General features: G+C 52.3%; 1 protein-coding gene across 5 annotated transcripts in view; it reads right to left on the bottom strand.

Annotated features, from left to right (window-relative positions):
- Positions 1–30: 30 nt before the first annotated feature.
- ITGAL (integrin subunit alpha L) overlaps positions 31–14,961 on the bottom strand; it is a 49,836-nt gene continuing 34,905 nt past the window's right edge. For all 5 annotated transcript variants that reach the window (XM_054453053.2, XM_054453051.1, XM_054453049.1 and 2 more), the window contains 10 exons: positions 12,708–12,818; positions 12,219–12,298; positions 12,043–12,129; positions 9,344–9,419; positions 6,110–6,223; positions 5,491–5,547; positions 5,301–5,399; positions 4,481–4,576; positions 3,225–3,335; positions 31–1,728 (listed from right to left, as the gene is read on the bottom strand). In XM_054453053.2, coding sequence (XP_054309028.1) covers positions 1,555–1,728; positions 3,225–3,335; positions 4,481–4,576; positions 5,301–5,399; positions 5,491–5,547; positions 6,110–6,223; positions 9,344–9,419; positions 12,043–12,129; positions 12,219–12,298; positions 12,708–12,818 — 1,005 coding nt within the window. In that variant the 3' untranslated portion in view covers positions 31–1,554. The remainder of the gene's footprint in view (positions 1,729–3,224; positions 3,336–4,480; positions 4,577–5,300; positions 5,400–5,490; positions 5,548–6,109; positions 6,224–9,343; positions 9,420–12,042; positions 12,130–12,218; positions 12,299–12,707; positions 12,819–14,961) is intronic.

Genomic DNA, 14,961 nt, shown 5'->3' with positions numbered 1-14,961 from the left:
TATTGCATCAGCACAAAAACACCACAAAATTGGACAGAATTTCACATTTATTGGATAAATACATGCAGGCACTGTGCTTGGCATTGGGGCTCCAAGTTAGCAGACGTGGTTCCCACCTTGAGCTCAGTTTTTCTGTGGGGGCCACTGCACAGGCATGATGGGTCCTGGGAGAGGGTGTGAAGCTAGGGCAGGGGCAGAGCCTGGGAAGACAGCCTCCAAGGATGGGGACGTCATGGGCCCATGCCCGCTTTTTATTTTTATTTTTTCCTTGAGATGGAGTCTCGCTCTGTTGCCCAGGCTGGAGTGCAATGGCGCAATCTTGGCTCACTGCAACCTCCACCTCCCAGGTTCAAGCAATTCTCCTACTGCAGCCTCCTGAGTAGCTGGGACTACAGGTGTGTGCCACCACACCTGGATTTTGTATTTTTAGTAGAGATGGGGTTTCGCCAGGCTGGCCTCTAACTCCTGACCTCAGGTGATCCACCCTCCTTGGCCTCCCAAAGTGCTGGGATTTACAGGCGTGAACCACCGCGCCCAGCCCATCCCCTCTTTTTCTGTATCTTCCCACAGGCTCTGTCATTAATTCAATGAAATTATGTCAAGTACCTACTAGATGTCCCACGCCCTGACATATCACGAGGCATCATCCCAAGGTGAACAAGACAAGTATGGCCTTTACCCTCAGAGTTCACTGAGAGATAGCTGCTAAGTACATCAATCATTAAACAGGGAAAATACATCCAGGCTGCCGGATGAAGAAACATGATGTGTGCTTTGAGGGAGTAGTGCAGGCTGGTGGAAGTGTGAAAGACGTGGGGACCCAACCAAGTCTGACATGTGAGCTGGGATCTGCTGGCCAAGGAAAGAGGGGTGGCGAGATGGAAGGTTCAGGCAGAGGGAGCCGTCTGGGTGAACGCAGGAAGACAGGAAGGAGCCTGGCCTGGGAGAAAGGCTGGTGTCACCAGAGCTTCGACATGGAGGCAGCACGGCTCTAGAAGAGGCTGGGGAAGGCCACAAGGGTCTCATTTTGCAGGGTGCTGGAAGGCATGCCAAGGAATTTGGTCTTTGGCCAAGAGCAAGGCGTGTGCCACAGTCATGTAGTGACACAGGTCACATTTGCTTTCTGCCGGCAGAAGAGACTGGACTCCAGTGCAGGGGAGTGTGCAAGGACAGGTTCTGGGGAGTGGAGGCATCTGTGGACATCCCAGGGCAGGGGTGAGGGCCAGAACATCCCTAGGTCCTGAGACTACAGTTTCTCCACATTTAGATCAGACATTCTCTTCCAAGGAAGGAAACCAAGAGAGGCTGGTGGACCGTCTGGTAATGACAAGCCCTCACTTTTGCAGCCCTCTTGGCTGGTCCCTCAGCAGGTCTTCCCTATGAGCCTGCAAAAGAGACAGGCAGGAATGAGCTCCATGTTCGAGATAGGGAAACTGAGGGCCAGGGAGGGGCAGTGACTCGCCCGAGGGCACACGGCGGAATGCAGGCAGAGGCAGAGTGGCCCTGGGCATCCTGAGTCCAGTTCTGGACACTCTGCACCTCACAGGCCTGGACTCAGTCCTTGCCACTGCCACTCTCAGAGTCCTCCTCATGGAGGGGCTTCAGGCAGCCCGGATCCCCAGCCTCTTCCCCAGATGCCAGCTGCTCAGAGTCTTCTGCAGGGATTCCATTCGGGATACCTCCGCCAGCCTCCATCTTCTCCTTCAGGTTCCGTTTGAAGAAACCAACCTGTACAAAAACAAAATTTGAATGAGCAAAGAAATTTGCCCAAGAAAATGTGAGAATACTTTTTTTTTTTTTTGAGATGGAGTCTCACTCTGTTGCCCAGGCTGGAGTGCAGTGGCGCGATCTCGGCTCACTGCAACCTCTGCCTCCCAGACTTAAGCAATTCTCCTGCCTCAGCCTCCTCAGTAGCTGGGATTACAGGCGTCTGCCACCACGCCTGGCTAATTTTTGTATGTTTAGTAGAGACAGGGTTTCACCATGTTGGCCAGGCTGGTCTCGAACTCCTGACCTCAAGTGATCTGCCCTCCTTGGCCTCCCAAAGTGCTGGGATTACAGGCATGAGTCCCCGAGCCCAGCGAGAATACTTTATTTTATTTTATTTATTTAATTTTATTTCTGAGATGGAGTTTTGCTCTTGTTGCCCAGGCTGGAGTGCAATGGCACCATCTTGGCTCACCGCAAGCTCCGCCTCCCAGGTTCAAGAAATTCTCCTGCCTCAGCCTCCCGAGCAGCTGGGATTACAGGCATGCGCCACCATGCCCAGCTAATTTTGTATTTTTAGTAGAGACAGGGTTTCTCCATGTTGGTCAGGCTGGTCTCAAACTCGCGACCTCAGGTGATCCGCCCGCCTTTGCCTCACAAAGTGCTTGGATTACAGGTGGGTGCCACCGTACCCGGCCTTCATCTGTAACTTCTACTCAGCCTTCAAATCCCACCTCAAATGCCACCTCTCCTGGGAGGCCTGCCAGGCCCTCACAGCCTAAGTGAGGCTCCTGGGTTCCAGGCCCCAGGCCACACAGGCACTTTGCAGCCCTCATTCTGCTTGCTTCTGCCTGTGTCCCCTCTTAGACTGTGAGCGCCACAATGGCAGGGAGCATGTTTGTGGCATGTGCCTCTGTGTCCCGTGCCTGGGACAGTGCCCAGCAGCCAGAAGGACCTCCATATTTGGCATACTTCCTTTTCCTCTCCCAGGAGGCCTCGTCCTGGCTCTGCCAGGGATGGGCTGAATGACCGTGGAAAAGTCTCTGTTGCTGTTTGTGTGTGTGTGAGACAGGGTCTCGCTCTGTCACCCAGGCTGGAGCGCAGTGGCATCGTCATGGCTCACTGCAGCCTTGACCTCCTGAGCTCCAGGGATCCTCCCACCTCAACCTCCCGAGTAGCTGGGACTACAGTTGGGTAGCATCGCGTCCCCCTAATTTTTAAAATTTTTTTGTAGAGGCGGATGCTTTCCATGTTGCCCAGGCGGGTCTTGAACTCCCAGGCTCACGTGATCCACCTGTCTCAGCCTCGAAAGTGCTGGGATTACAGGTATGAGCTACTGCACCTGGCCCTCACTTGTTCTTTGGACCTCAATAGCCTTCTCTGTTGAAGGAGAGAGTAGGCTGAGGCCCCCTGGCTCTAATGCCCTCTGGCTTGGTATTCTCCTCCCTGGCTCCCACCAGATCCCCTTCCCCAGCCTGGCTGTCTCAGCAATGCCTGTGACCCCCGGAGGCACCCACCTTGTACAGCACTATGAAAATGAGCAGCAGCAGCAGCAGCCCCCCGATGCCGCTCAGCACGTAGAGGTAGAGCATCTGCTTCTCATACACCACGTCAACCTTCATGATGACCTGGGGGCGCAGGGGGAGGGGAGTGCTGGAAAATGCCTTTTCCACCCCTGAAAGTCCCTGTGAACCTGGTTCCATTCCCCGTCTCCTCCTATCCAGACTGCATCACCCGCCTGGAGTCTCCAGCTGCAGACCCTCTCCCTTTAACACGTCACCTATTGCAGTCGCTGCCGTGACTTGGCCAACACACACCTTAGGCAGCCCTAGGTCTTCAATGGCTTCTCTGGAATCGCACACAGCTCAGCATTCAAAGCCGTCCAGAATCCGGCTTCTGCTTACCTGTTAGATGCATCTTCCCTCCTCCCCTCTGCCTGCTAGCCACACTGAACTTCCTGCTCTTCAAACCTGCCCTGCCCATGCTCACCACAGAGACCCCTGGCCTTGCTGCTGCCTCTGCTTAGAGCGCTTTTTCTTCACTGTCTGACTCTTGGCTTGGTAACTCCTTTGCTAAGTTGCCATCAGATTGATTTCTTTTTTTTTTTTTGAGATAGGGTCTCACTCTGTTGCCCAGGCTGGAGTGCAGTGGCATAATCATAGCTCACTGCAGCCTTGAACTCCTGTGGTCAAACGATCCTCCCATCTCAGCCTCCCGAGGCACTGAGTACAGGCGTGAACCACCACGCCTGCCTCTGACAGATCCTTTTGAGATGAAGTCTCATTCTGTCACCCAGGCTGGAGTGCAATGGTGGGATCTCAGCTCACTGCAACCTCTTCCTCCCAGGTTCAAGTGATTCTCTCACCTCAGCCTCCCGAACAGCTGGGATTACAGGCGCCCACCATCATGCCTGGCTAATTTTTGTATTTTTGTAGAGATGGGGTCTCACCATGTTGGCCAGGCTGGTCTTGAACTCCTGACTTCATGTGATCTGCCTACCTTGACCTCCCAAAGTGCTAGGATTACAGGTGTGAGCTACTGCGCCCGGCCTTGATTGAACTTTACTTGACACATAAGTCTACTACATCTCAGGCAACTTTGGGGTTGTGTGCCCACCAAGGGGAGAAGAAGCTTCTCCCAGGCTGATGGCTCTGGCAGTGGGGAAGTTCTGACTTGCACAGAGCCCAGGAGCTCTTCCATATCTAGGTCTGCCCCGGGGCTCCTGGGCTCCCCCTGTTGCCTGTTCCTGGGGCTTCCAAGGAGGTGGAGATACCTGGGCCAGGGAGGCGTTGCTGCCATAGAGGTGGAAATGCTTGCTGCTGTTGAAGGAGATGGAGAGGGAGCTGCAGAGGCTGAACATGGAAGAGGCCTGCGGGAGTGGGGAAAGGTGTCAGAACCCAGGAGAACGAGGACAGAACCCACTGGCTTCTGCCCCCACTGCAACACAGTGGGGAGGGGCAGAGAAGGAGTTCCAGCGGGGTGCACCCATCTCTACACAACTCTCTATTGTGGCATTCTTTTCTTTCTATTTTTTTTTTCTGAGATGGAGTCTTGCTCTGTCACCCAGGCTGGAGTGCAGTGGTGCCATCTTGGCTCACTGCAACCTCTGCCTCCCAGGTGTAAGGGATTCTCATGCCTCAGTCTCTCAAGTAGCTGGGATTACAGGCATGTGCCACCACGCCCGGCTAAAGTTTTGTATTTTTAGTACAGACAGGGTTTCACCATGTTGGCCAGGCTGGTCTAGAACTCCCGACCTCAAGTGATCCACCCACCTAAGCCTCCCGAAGTGCTAGGATTATAGGCGTGAGCCCCACCCCAGCCTCTACTGTGGCACCCTAATATGTCGCTCCCCGTTGTTGTCAGGAAAGCTTTTCTATAAAGAACACAAAGGAACTATCCATAGGCCCATGGAAACAGCATTGCAAATTTCACAGAAATCACGGTTCTCTTTCACCTGTGACTGTGTAAATGGGATTTTTCATCAAGATGGAAAAGAAAAATGGAGGCAGACTGTCTGGTGGGAGCCCACCCACAACGGCCCCAGGTATTTGGGCCCCCACAGCGGCTCCACATCTCTTAGGAGCAGGGACTACCTCGATCTCTCCCACCAGCTCCAGAGTCCCGATCACTTGGACGAGGATCTCCTGCCTGAAGACAACAGGGCAGCGGAACAGGGCTCCGGGGAGACAAGGCTGACGAGGATGAGGAAAGAGGGGTCAGGGCGGCCTCATTCCGACCCGTGTACCGCCCAGCCCCACCGTCTCTCAGCTCACACGCCCATACCTCAGCTGCATCCGGCAGCCTCTTCAGCTCCTCATAGTGGCAGGGCACAGGAGGCTCCTAGGAACAAGCGGCAGGTCTTCAGTTAGAGCCTCCCCAACCCAGATAAGACACTGGCATCCCAGCTTTCCCCTGCCCTGGCCCTGGCCCTGGGTGAGTTCAGACATCTCTGAGTCCAGCAGGATCTGAATTCGTCCATCCTTACTCCCCACACACCCAGCCTTGCCCCCTTGATTTTTTTTTCTTTGTTAGAGACAGGGTCTTGTTCTGTCGCTGAGGCTGGAGTGCAGAGGTGCGATCATAGCTCACTGCAGCCTCAAACTCCTGGGCTCAAGTGATCCTCCCGCCTCTGCCTCCTGAGTAGCTGAGACCACGGGCACGGGCCACCATGCATGCCTGGCTAATTTTAAAATTTGTTCATAGAGACTGGGGTCGTGCTGTGTTGCCCAGGCTGATCTCAAAATCCTGGCCTCAATGGATTCTCCCACTTCAGCCTCCCAAAGTGCTGGGATTTGGGAGGCAGAGCCACCACACCTGGCCAAGCCCTGCCCTCTGTACCCTCAAATGTACTCACCCTCAAGACCTGGGGAGGGCAGCCCCTCCCTCTACAGGCAGCACTTACCATCTGCACGCTCCACTGGTGTGTGATGGGCCCCTCGCTGGGAGGCTGTGGCACCCCAACCACAGCCTCCAGGGTGGGTATGTTGTGGTCGTGGATGGAAGGCTGGATCCTCACCTGGCACAGAGGACAAGGGATGCAGAGCCCTGAATGCCAGCCACCCCAGCTGCCACCCAGACCCTGTGTGCCCTTGCATGCCTCTTCCAGTCCTCACTGGCTGAGTCCCCAGGGCCCTTGTCGGTTAGGCAGTGTCCAGTGATTGGGCATGGCCAACTTCCGTCCTCAGGGCCTTGCAGTGTGGCTTCCATGCTCTTCCAGCTTTCTCCACCCAGCACGCTCTCACACACCCTGCAAGGGCCTGCTCTAGTATTATCTCTGAAGGCTTCACTGACTCCCCAAGGACAGGGCAGCTCCCCCTCCTGGGCTCCCACAGTGTGCTCTCCGTCCCCAGCAGGACGGTGAAGGATCTGCTTGGATGTCTGCATCTCCACTAGACCATGAACTCCCTGAGGACAGGAGCCATTCTTACTCCACCTCCAATCCCCTACTGCTTGATGCAGTGCCTAGTGTGGTGGCTCACACCTGGAATCCCAGCACTTTGGGAGGCTGAGGTGGGCGGATCACTTGAGGTCAGGAGTTTGAGACCAGCCTGACCAAGATGGTGAAACCCCGTCTCTACTAAAAATACAAAAATTAGCCAGGCATGGTAGCGCAATCCTATAGTGCTGGGTACTCCAGAGGCTGAGGCAGGAGAATTACTTAAACCCAGGAGGCGAAGGTTGCAGTGAGCCGAGATCATGCCACTGCACTCCAACCTGGGCGACAGAGTGAGACTCCGTCTTGGAAAAAAAAAAAAAAATTCTGAGCACCTTTTATTAAAAAAAGAGCTACCTGTGTTAAGGCTGGGAGACTCAGATATGTGTAAGAAAGTGACACAGAAGTGGCACTAACAATGTCTCAGGAAGCAGGGAAATGTATCAAATTAGAAGGATTCTATCATTTATTCATTCAACAAACATTTGTGGACGCTTGAAATACCAGTTAAATTAAAAAGGCCAAATGTCAGGGGCAGTATTTGAATTTGACTGTGAAAGATGGACAGGATTTTTTTTTTTTTTAGACAGAATATCACTCTGTTACCCAGGTTGGAGTGCGGTGGCACGATCACAGCTCACTGCAACCTCCACCTCCCAGGTTCAAGCGATTCTCCTGCCTCAGCCTCCCCAGTAGGTGGGACTACACGCACACACCACCACACCTAGTTAATTTTTGTATTTTTAGTAGAGACGGGGTTTCATCATGTTGGCCAGGCTGGTCTTGAACTCCTGACCTCAGGTGATCCGCCCACCTGGGCCTCCCAAAGTGGTGGGGTTACAGGTGTGAACCACCGCACCCGACCAGATGGACAGGATTTTAACAGATGAAGGTGGGAGAGGGCATCCAGGAAGAGACATGCAGGGAGCCAGGATGGCGCCAGGTGAGAGGGATGTGGCTGGAAGGAGGGTGCCTGGGAAGGAGAACAGGAGCTGAGGCTGGAAAGGAAGCCCAAGATCACACTATGGGGCCTGGAAGGCTTGAGAGTGAGGAGTTGGAGCAGCATCAGGGAGGCAGTGGGAAGTCACAGAAGGTGGCAGAGGAAGAGAGTGGCTCCAGGGAGGTCCATCCCCTGCAGGCATGAGTTGGAAAGAGGCTGGGAGAGGCGGGTCATGGCCCATGTTAGGAGCCTCTCTCAATGGTCCAGTTGCAAGAAGGTGAGGAACTGGGTCTGGGCAGTAGCAGAAAAAGGACACAGACAACCAGACTCCGGGAGGCAGTGGGACAAGGCAGGAGGAAGGAGAAATTCACCCAGACATTTAAGTTTTCCTTGAGGAAGAGATGATGCTTTCAAAAGATTTCACGCAAGCCAGAGGAGATGCTGGTTGGGGAAGACAGCAAATTTGGTTTAGAATATGTTGAGACCAGGCCGGGCACAGTGGCTCACGCCTGTAATCCCAGCACTTTGGGAGGCCGAGGTGGGCGGATCACCTGAGGTCAGGAGTTTGAGACCAGCCTGGCCAACATGGTGAAACCCTGCCTCTACTAAAAACACAAACATTAGCCGGGCGTGGTGGCGGGCGCCTGTAATCCCAGCTACTCAGAAGGCTGAGGCAGGAGAATCGCTTGAATCCAGGAGGCGGAGGTTGCAGTGAGCTGAGATTACGCCACTGCACTCCAACCTGGGTGACAGAGCAAGACTCTACCTCAAAAAAAAAAAAGAAAAAGAAAAAGAAAAGGTAAAAATAAAGCACCAGGCACAGAACCTGGGTTTGGTGACTGGGGCAGGATGCCAGCACCCAGCTAAATACCTAAAATACCTAACTTAGAATAGGCCAGGTGCGGTGGCTCATGCCTGTAGTCCCAGTACTTTGGGAGGCCGAGGTGGGTGGATCACTTGAAGTCAGGAGTTCCAGACCAGCCTGGCCTACAGAGCGAAACTCCATCTCTACAAAAAATACAAAAATTAGCTGGGCACAGGGCCGGGTGTGGTGGCTCACGCCTGTAATCCCAGCACTTTGGGATGCCAAGGGGGGAAGATCACGAGGTCAGGAGTTCAAGACCAGCCTGGCCAACATGGTGAAACCCCATCTCTACTAAAAATACAAAAATTAGCCGGGCATGGTGGCATGTGCCTGTAATCCCAGCTACTTGGGAGGCTGAGGCAGGAGAATTGCTTGAACTCAGGAGGCGGAGGTTGCAGTGAGCTGAGACCGTGCCACTGCACTCCAGCTTGGGCGACAGAGTGGGACTCTATCTCAAAAAAAAAAAAAAAATTAGCTGGGCATGGTGGTGGATGCCTGTAATCTCAGCTACTTGGGAGGCTGAGACAGGAGAATTGCTTGAACTTGGGAGGCAGAGTTTGCAGTGAGCCAAGATTGCACCACTGCACTCAAGCCTGGGTAACAGAGCAAAGAATGGTAGCTCATTCAATGTCATTATGAAAAAATAGGTTCTCTCTCAGCATCCTCCTTGCTCTCAAGTCCTGTGATTCTTGAAATAATGTATCCAGTGGCAGAAAGGAGTTAGCATATGCTGCTGCTGGAAGCCTGTAAGTGGAAGCTGTGACGCTCTAGAGAAAGGATTATTGAACAGTTGGATGGCTAGGATGAGGACTGTGTCTACTTGGTACCTGCATCCTCAGTCCCCAGGATAAGGAATGAATGTGTGACCTATAAGGACCTTCCACATTGGGGTTCATACCTGGTAGATGTGCTTGACTTGGTGGATCTTGGGGCCTTTGGGGGTGAAACTGACATAGAGTGTGGAGTTTTCCTGGCTGCAGAGAGAGAAGGGCAGCGATGGAAGAACGAAGTGACAGCAACTCGGCCTCCAGGAAGCTTCTCAGCTCCCAGCCACTGCGTTAGGAACTGCACAGATACCATCTCATTCAATCCCTACCACAACCTGCTCTTTTCCAGAACTAAGGCTCCTGGACACGGCCAGCCTCTTGTCCAAAGCCCCACAGTGGAGAGACAGGACTGGAGCCCAGGGAGGCATGTCCAGTGGAGGCTATGTCCTCCCCACTGGGTGCCACCTCACCAGTGTCTCCACTGTCCTCTGGGCCCTGCTCATCTAGATAATCGTATCTGCTGCTGATGCCCCTCACACCCATCCTTCCAACATACACTGCTGGGTGACCTTCCCAACATCACTCTCTAGTCCTGCCACTCACCTGCTCAGCATCGGCCAACGGCCCCCTACTGCGAGGGAGGGTCAGGTCCAAAGCCTCCCATGTCCAGGCTGTCTCCCCACTGCTCCCCTGCACACACCTGCCCTTGACTAATCCTGCCCAATCCCTGTCCCCCAGGTCTGCCCCACTGCTTCCTCCCTCCTTGCCTTTGTCTGGGCCATGGTCTCTGATGAGGACACCTAGGTTCCTTTTTAGCTCTTCCCCTAATGGCCTCATCCTCCAGACCCCAGTCCAAGCTGCACTTTCTCCATGAGCCCTTCCATTTCTCCCCCAACCCACACTCATCTTTCCTGGCTCTAATTTCATGTCAGTATCATACTGTGTGGCATTAATGTTCAAAAGCACTGGAGGCCAGGCGCGGTGGCTCACACCTGTAATCTCAGCACTTTGAGAGGCTGAGGCAGGCAGATCACCTGAGATCAGGAGTTCGAGACCAGCCTGGCCAACATGGTGAAACCCCGTCTCTACTAAAAATACAAAAATTAGCTGGGCATGGTGGCAGGCATGTAGTCCCAGCTACTTGGGAGGCTGAGGCAGGAGAATTGCTTGAACCCAGGAGGAGGAGGTTGCAGTGAGCCGAGATTGTGCAACTGCACTCCAGCCTGGGCAACAGAGTGAGACTCTGTCTCTTAAAAAATAAAAAAAATTTAAAAAGCACTACAGACATGAGCTCAGACACTGTCCCCGTCCTTCTCTGTCCTTTTGTAACCGAGCCAACTGGAAAAAGCCACTCGACTTTGAGTTTCCTTTTTTTTTTTCCAGACAGGGTCTCACTCTGTCACTCAGGCTGGAGTACAGTGGCGTGATCTCGGCTCACTGCAACCTCCTCCACCCGGGTTCAAGCAATTCTCCTGCCTCAGCCTCCTGAGTAGCTGGGATTATAGGTGCCTGCTACAATGCCGAGCTAATTTTTGTATTTTTAGTAGAGACAAGGTTTCACTATGTTGGCCAGGCTGGTCTTGAACTACTGACCTCAAGTGATCCACCCACCTTGGCCTCCCAAAGTACTAGGATTACAGGTGTGAGCCACCGCACCTGGCCAAGTTTCCTTTTCTATAAGCGAGAAGACCTGTAACAGGTTTTTTTTAAATAGCAAAAAACTGACATAACTCCCTCCATTTTTGTTGAAGAGGCCTTTACCCATTCCTGCCCATAGGCTAGGATAATTTTAGAGCACTGAGATAACATGCAAAAACAGCAATCATGTAGTTTTTAAAACTAAGTCTGGCATTAAAGGGGACGTATGTAAACAACTAAGTATGTTTTGTTATAGATTTATAGAAGCACTGTGACCTGACCAAGGACCAAGAAGTTCCCAACCTCCTTGTATCCTCTCTGGTGCCCGGATGTCTGTGCTAAGTTACCTCTTGATCTCAACCCCTTTCTCTTCCCCCTACCCTTAACATTAAAGATGGTCCTTTAGAACACTAGTTCACTATCTTCTCAATTGCCTGGCTTTCCAGATAAACCTGCCTTTCCTCCCACCAACTCTTGCCTCTTAAGTCTGGCTTTCAAGTAACAAGCAGCCAGACCAGAGTTCAGTTACAAACCCAACTAGCGATCCCCATGGTTCCTTCCTGCTACTGCGTTCTGAGAGTCACTGACTCTGTGTGTGCATGAGTTTGGGCTCTCCCACTTGACTGTAAGCTCCCTGAGGGCAAGGGGTATTGTGTTAACTTTTCTCCTATCTCTCCTGGCATTATCGGCCCCCAGGAGGGGAGAGAATCTAGGGTGACTGAAACAGTCAGAAGCTTGGCTGGGCCTTTGGAGTCAGACAGGCTGAAGCTCAGACCCTGGCTTTAGTACTTCCAGCTATTGGACCTTGGGTAAGTGCTGGCCCTCTCTGAGCCTCAGCTTGTTCATTGGTAAAATGGAGAGTGGCACAGCTGCCTCACAGAGGTGCTGAGGGCTCCAGGCAATGTCAGCAACTGCGCAGTGCAGCTGGCCCTCAGTCTGATATAAAATCAGTGTTCAGTGAGCTTTTTCTTCCATCAGTAAATGCTGATCCTTCCCTGAGCTCTTCCAGGGCCCTCACATTTTGGAATGTTGAAAACTTTTGGGGTTGTGGCTGGAATCAGTTCTAATTACCCCAGGGGGCTCTAAGAAAGGAAGGAGGTTCAGAAGGAGAGCCCCAGGGGCAAAGTCGGGGCCCTGGGTTGGGAGGCTGCGCTGGGAGGAGAGGGTTGGCTGTCTGCTGGGAAGAACTTACTCCTGGATGAGGACGTTGATGGGGTACAGGATGGGGATGATGGTAGTGGCCGAGTTGTCCTCCAGGAGGCCTGAGTCCTCATTGTTACTGCATTGGGGCAAGGAAGAGGCCAGTGTTAGGAGAAGGGCTTGGCCAGGTCTGAGACCATGGCAGGGATGTGGGCGGGGCCTGCTCACCAGGTCACATTGGCTTGCAACTCAACTGAGTCCCCCCAGGAGCTGTTTACCAGCGTATTAAACATCATCTGCAGAGCAACCTGGCAGGAAAGGAGAGGGCAATGGAAATGGAAGGGGCATGAGGAGCAGCCTCACGGCCCCCACATCCAATCACCATCATCTCAGGGACCCCTTATCAAGTGCTCACTGCACTCCAAGCACTGAGCTAGGATTCTACCCATTGCAAAGATGAGGCAACCAAGGCTCCAGACGGTTAAGTCATGTCTATAAGGTCACAAAATGAATAACCCAATCCCAGCTTTGCCTGATTCCAAAGTCCAGGCTCTCAAACACGACACAAAACAGATTCACATACATTTCTTTTAGGTAGGGGCAAGGTACACCCTTCTCGAAAATCACCTGCTCCCTCCTCCGGAGCCAAGAGCTCCCTGCCCTCCACCAGCTCAGGGCCCCTAGGCTGCTTGGTCCCTGGAGACTTGAAGCACTCACCGAGTGGCCTGCTTTGAAGATGGGAGAGCTCACATTGCAAGATAATGCCCTGGACAGAAGCTTGGACTCTTCAGGAAGCTCCTCACAGCTCACAGGTATCTGGCTATGGGGCTGGGAGTGAAAGGAGGAAACAAGTTTGTTAATGAGCAAGGCCAAGTTTCCCCCACAGGCTACCAGCCCTCCTGGCCTACCTCCCCCAGGGGTTCTGTCCCTGTCATGGAACCTTCTCAGCGGGAAAGGGCCCAAGAATCAGGGCTGCAGACAGAGGCTTAATACAAAATAGTCACTGGAAGGCCGGGTAAGGTAGCTCACACCTGAAATCCCAGCACTCTGGGAGGCTGAGGTGGGAGGGTTACTTAAGGCCAGGAGTTTGAGATCAGTCTGGGCAACAGTGAGACCTCATCTCTACCAAAAAAAAAAATTTTTTTTTTTAAATATAGGATCTTACTCTGTTGCCCAGGCTAGAGTGCAATGGTGTGATCTTGGCTCACTGCAACCTCTGACTCCCAGGCTCAAGCAATTCTCCTGCCTCAGCCTCCCGAGTAGCTGGGACTACAGGGATGTGCCACCATGTCCAGCTAATTTTTGTATTTTTAGTAGAGATGGAGTCTGTGTATGTCACTCAGGCTGCTCTTGAACTCCTGGGCTCAAGAGATCTGCCTGCCTCGGCCTACCAATGTGCTGGGATTACAAGTGTAAGCCTCTGTACCTGGCCTACAAAAAATTTTTAAAAATGAGCTGAGTATAGTGGGGCGTGCCTGTCGTCCCAGCTATTAGGCAGGAGAATCACTTGAGCCCAGGAGTTTGAGGCTGCAGTGGGTCCTGCTTACACCGCTACACTTTAGCCTGGGCAACAGAGTGAGACCTTATCTCAAAAATAAAAGTTGGGTGTAGTGGGGTAATTGCAACACTATTTATAATACTGAAAAACTGGAAGTGCTCAAACAGGTCAAATAGATAACAACGGCTCAGTAAACTGTGGTACAATCAAAGAAGAGACTATTGTAAAGTTTTTAAAATGCCACTACCTCTATACATTCAGTAACCATTTAAAAAATGAGCCTGATCCTGAGCTAAGCATTATTAAACCATTCATCTTCATCCCAATTTTGTAAAGAACAGATTTCAGTCTCAGACCGGGAAGGAAACAGATAAGGAAATAGAGGTTCAGGGAGGCTAAGGGACTTTCCCAAGGTGTCATAACTGGGTAGCAGTAGGGATCTGTAAGAACTTGAACACAGAACTGTTTGACTCCAGTTATTTTCTCTCTCTCTCTTTTTTTTTTTTTTTTTTTTTTTTTTTTTGAGATGGAGTCTTGCTGTTGTCACCCAGGCTAGAGTGCGGTAGAGTGATCTTGATCTTGGCTCACTGAACCTCCACCTCCTGGGTTCAAGTGATTCTCCTGCCTCAGCCTCCCAAGCAGCTGGGATTACAGGCACATGCTACCACACCCAGCTAATTTTTGTATTTTTAGTAGAGATGGGGTTTCACCATGTTGCCCCATCTGGTTGTCTGGTTTTGAACTCATGACCTCAGATGATCTGCCCACCTCAGCCTCCCAAAGTACTGGGATTACAGGCGTGAGCCACCACACCCAGCCCAGTTTTTTTTTTGTTGTTTTTTGTTTTTTTCCTGAGACAAGGTCTCGCTCTGTCGCCCAAGCTGGAGGGCAATGTTGTAATCATAGCTCACTGCAGCCTCAAACTCCTGGACTCCAGTGATCCACCCACCTCAGCCTCCTGAGTAGCAGGACTACAGGCACACCCCACCACATCGGGCTAATTATTTAATTTTGTGTAGAGACAGAGTCTTGCTCTGTTGCCCAGGCTAGAGTGCATTGGCATGATCATAGCTCACAGCGGCCTCAAACTCTTGGGCTTAAGCACTTCACCTCAGTCCCCGAGGTAGCTGGAATTGCAGGTGCGCACCACCACATCCAGCAAAGAAGCATTTAATATTGCTGTATAAGAATAATTCGGTTGGGTGCAGTGGCTCACGCCTGAAATCCCTGCACTTTGGGAGGCCGAGGTGGGCAGATCACCTGAGGTCAGGAGTTCAAGACCAGCCTGGCCAACATGGTGAAACCCCATCTCTACTAAAAATATAAAAATTAGCTGGGCATGGTGGCAGGCGCCTGTAATCCCAGCTACTCGGGAGGCTGAGGCAGGAGAATCACTTGAACATGGGAGGCAGAGGTTGCAGTGAGCTGAGATTGCGCCTTTGCACTTTAGCCTGGGGGACAAAAGCAAGACTT

The sequence above is a fragment of the Pongo pygmaeus genome, chromosome 18 (assembly GCF_028885625.2).
Source record: "Pongo pygmaeus isolate AG05252 chromosome 18, NHGRI_mPonPyg2-v2.0_pri, whole genome shotgun sequence".
NCBI lineage: Eukaryota > Metazoa > Chordata > Mammalia > Primates > Hominidae > Pongo > Pongo pygmaeus.
Note: the sequence above shows the minus strand (reverse complement) of the source record. Positions and strands in the feature narration are given on the sequence as shown.